Below are 3438 nucleotides of genomic sequence, written 5' to 3' on the forward strand. Positions count from 1 at the left end.
CGGCGTTACAGAGCACCGAATACCAGGACAGCCAGGCACAAGAACAGTTTCTTTCCCCAGGCAATCTACCTCATGAACAGTTAATGTTCTCCCATTTTGCAATAAAAGTATGTGCAATAACCCTATACATATTTATTACCCTAAATCCTAGTACACCCCTACAACTTATGTTTTATTTTGTTTTATTTCATTCTATTCCTATTCGATCTATAGCTCACCTGTACATACAATTTATTCTTTTTTTGTGGTTTATTTATATTTATGTATGTGTATTTTATTCACATCTTTTTTTTTAATTATCTGTGTGTTGTTGTTGTCTCTGTGTACTGGAAGTTTGTGACACTAAAACAAATTCCTTGTATGTGCAAACATACTTGGCAATAAAGCTCTTTCTGACTTCTGACATTCTGACATACATTTTATATTATCATCTAACACATGGATCGGCATTTTCTATAATGTCTAAATTCTAAATCAAAATACATATCTGATATGACTTAATATATAATTAGCATCAAACAAACAATATAATTCATATTCTCAAGGATTAAAGACAAAACGGAAAAAAAAAAAAAATGATTGCACAACCATCAATTAGGTGGCGATATGCACTAAGCATGTAAACGACCATTGAACAAAAGAAGAAGAAAGAAACAGCATGGCGCGCTTTTTCTTAGCGTCTGTTTCCATAGCGACTCGTCGATTCGTCGCTCTGTTGAGAATGTCTTGAGTCTTAACCAGGAACATACTCTGAGTTGAATGAACTTACTCCCGGATGCGTTTTTGGAACCACATACCTCGAGTAAGCAAGGTTTGGGGTTAATCAACTGAAAGTTCATGGTTTAGCTGACGGTAAGTTAACCGTGCTTTCTGGAATACACCCCAGGTCACTGAAACCGAACATTTTTGAAAACGCCTGCCAGGGTGAAGATTTTCAAAAACTCCGGTTGCAGAGTATCGTGTAGACAGCGAAACTGGAGTTTTTGGCTTGTGACATCGGAGCCTGCGCTGTTATCACCGCCTACTGGAAACTTTTTCAGGCTTCTGATTGGCCAACATGGCTTTACAGTTGAGATTATATCACCTGTTGGTTTGACAGTGCTTCATAGTATGCGTTTGCACGTGGACGGAGCTTTTTTTTAAAACGGAAGGAGGAAAAACTCAGTTTACAAAAATACCCGTGTACGTGTGGACATGGCCTTAATTCATGCACTGATGGATTTCGCATCACTGTTTACCACTTGTGATTTTTAGTTTTGAAAGACTTAGACATAAAATGAGTCTAAATAACTAATATGGACAAGTGTTATGTTACAAGTTTGTTTTTCAAAGGGTGTCCTCAGTCTGTTTTTAACAATTCCTCCCAACAATTTAAGAACGTTCTTGATTAATTTGTAATCTTATTTGTTTTTATTGTATTTTGAAAGTCATATGAAGTTTACCATAGCATTTTAATATCTATCAGTGCACAAACGGGCATGTAAAGTGTGTTAAGGGGGAGTCTAGGTGCTATAAATTTGTCTTTGGTTGTCTCATACGGTTTAAAACAAACTTTAAGAGTATGTACTGAATTTCTTTTCCTGGCAAAATCAGTATTTCTTCTTGCCGAATAAATGTATTTTAATTAATATTTTTTTTAATTTCCATTGGAAGTGATCCATGCACTCACCGTGTCTTGCATAATTGACTGTTTGCTGTAAATGTCACATTTATATGCATGTACTCAGAGTTAAATGAAGCCCTGAATAGACAGAAGGTCACTGAAACCAATCTGAAGCGAGTTGCATTGGTTTTGCTCTGAAACAAACATTTGTTAAACACACTTTAAGACAGGCCTTTCACTCACAAAAGGACCAGCCAATAACTATCCTTAACACAGAAAAAGTCACAAAGCAAAGCATTCCAAAACAATCTGATATTTTGTATGGCCACACACAAAAACACAATCTGAAGCGAGTTGGATTGGTTTTGCTCTGAAACAAACGTGTTAAACACACTTTAAGACAGGCCTTTCACTCACAAAAGGACCAGCCAATAACTATCCTTAACACAGAAAAAGTCACAAAGCAAAGCATTCCAAAACAATCTGATATTTTGTATGGCCACACACAAAAACACAAATTTAATTACGAACACATGAGTGGTTTGTTCTTCCAGAATCAACACTTGTGTGAACAGGGGGAAAACTGGATTCCAGATACAAACTAGAATTTTCAAAGGGTTAAAAGAACTAGTCAGGGAACAGAGTATTTTACATTTAGAAGTCAAGTTCTTAGAGGGAAGAGACAGACATTTAAACATTTGTTTTGACCGGTTTAATGCTGGACTTCTAACGAGAGGCGGAATAACTGGATTGTATAGCATCACTAGCTTTCTCAGGTTTATAACAGTTTCTCAGAGGGAAGAGAGCTAAACATCTTGGATGGGAGGGATGAAATGGATTCGATTACAATGCCAAGTTTAGCAGATTTAATACTGGACTTCTAAGATGGTATAGGAAAACCTGGCTACAAATGAGCACTAGGTTGTTTTGGCTGTAGAATTGGGTTTCTCAGTGGGGAGAAAGCTAAACTTCTCAGTGGGGAAAGAGGAACTGGGTTGCATTGGAGCACTAGGTTGTTCAGGTTTAGAACTGGGTTTCTCAGTGGGGAGGGAGGAACTGTGTTCCATGGGAGCACTAGATTGTTCAGGTTTAGAACTGGGTTTCTCAGTAGGGAGGAAGGAACTGGGTGCCATGGGAGCACTAGTAGGGAATGAGAAACTGGGTTCCATCGGAGCACTAGGTCGTTCAGGTTTAGAACTGGGTTTCTCAGTAGGGAGGAAGGAACTGGGTGCCATGGGAGCACTAGTAGGGAATGAGAAACTGGGTTCCATCGGAGCACTAGGTCGTTCAGGTTTAGAACTGGGTTTCTCAGTGGGGAGGGAGGAACTGGGTTCAATGGGAGCACTAGTGGGGAATGAGAAACTGGGTTCCATGTGAGCACTAGGTTGTTCAGGTTTAGAACTGGGTTTCTCAGTGGGGAGAAAGGAACTAGGTGCCATGGGAGCACTAGTAGGGAATGAGAAAATGGGTTCCATCTGAGCAGTAGGTCGTTCAGGTTTAGAACTGGGTTTCTCAGTGGGGAGGGAGGAACTGGGTTCAATGGGAGCACTAGTGGGGAATGAGAAACTGGGTTCCATGTGAGCACTAGGTTGTTCAGGTTTAGAACTGGGTTTCTCAGTGGGGAGGAAGGAACTGGGTGCCATGGGAGCACTAGTAGGGAATGAGAAACTGGATTCCATCGGACCACTAGGTTGTTCAGGTTTAGAACCGGATTTCTCAGTGGGAAGGGAGAAACTGGGTTCCATGTGAGCACTACTGAGGAATGAGAAACTGGGGTCCATTGGAGCACTAGGTTGTTCATGTTTAGAACTGGGTTCAGTGGGGAGGGGGGAGCC

At 40.2% G+C, this 3438-nt stretch overlaps 1 protein-coding gene across 2 annotated transcripts in view; it reads right to left on the reverse strand.

Annotated features, from left to right (window-relative positions):
• Nucleotides 1-2078: 2078 nt before the first annotated feature.
• Nucleotides 2079-3438, reverse strand: part of LOC107694657 (zonadhesin-like) — a 4454-nt gene continuing 3094 nt past the window's right edge. Inside the window, exons 4-5 of one of the 2 annotated variants that reach the window (XM_016494344.1) lie at nucleotides 3107-3395; nucleotides 2079-3028 (exon numbers count right to left, since the gene is read on the reverse strand). In XM_016494344.1, coding sequence (XP_016349830.1) covers nucleotides 2521-3028; nucleotides 3107-3395 — 797 coding nt within the window. In that variant the 3' untranslated portion in view covers nucleotides 2079-2520. The remainder of the gene's footprint in view (nucleotides 3029-3106; nucleotides 3396-3438) is intronic. The other variant, XM_016494351.1, reaches the window with a different exon arrangement.

The sequence above is a fragment of the Sinocyclocheilus anshuiensis genome, unplaced genomic scaffold (genome assembly GCF_001515605.1).
Source record: "Sinocyclocheilus anshuiensis isolate Anshui unplaced genomic scaffold, SAMN03320099.WGS_v1.1 scaffold1379, whole genome shotgun sequence".
NCBI lineage: Eukaryota > Metazoa > Chordata > Actinopteri > Cypriniformes > Cyprinidae > Sinocyclocheilus > Sinocyclocheilus anshuiensis.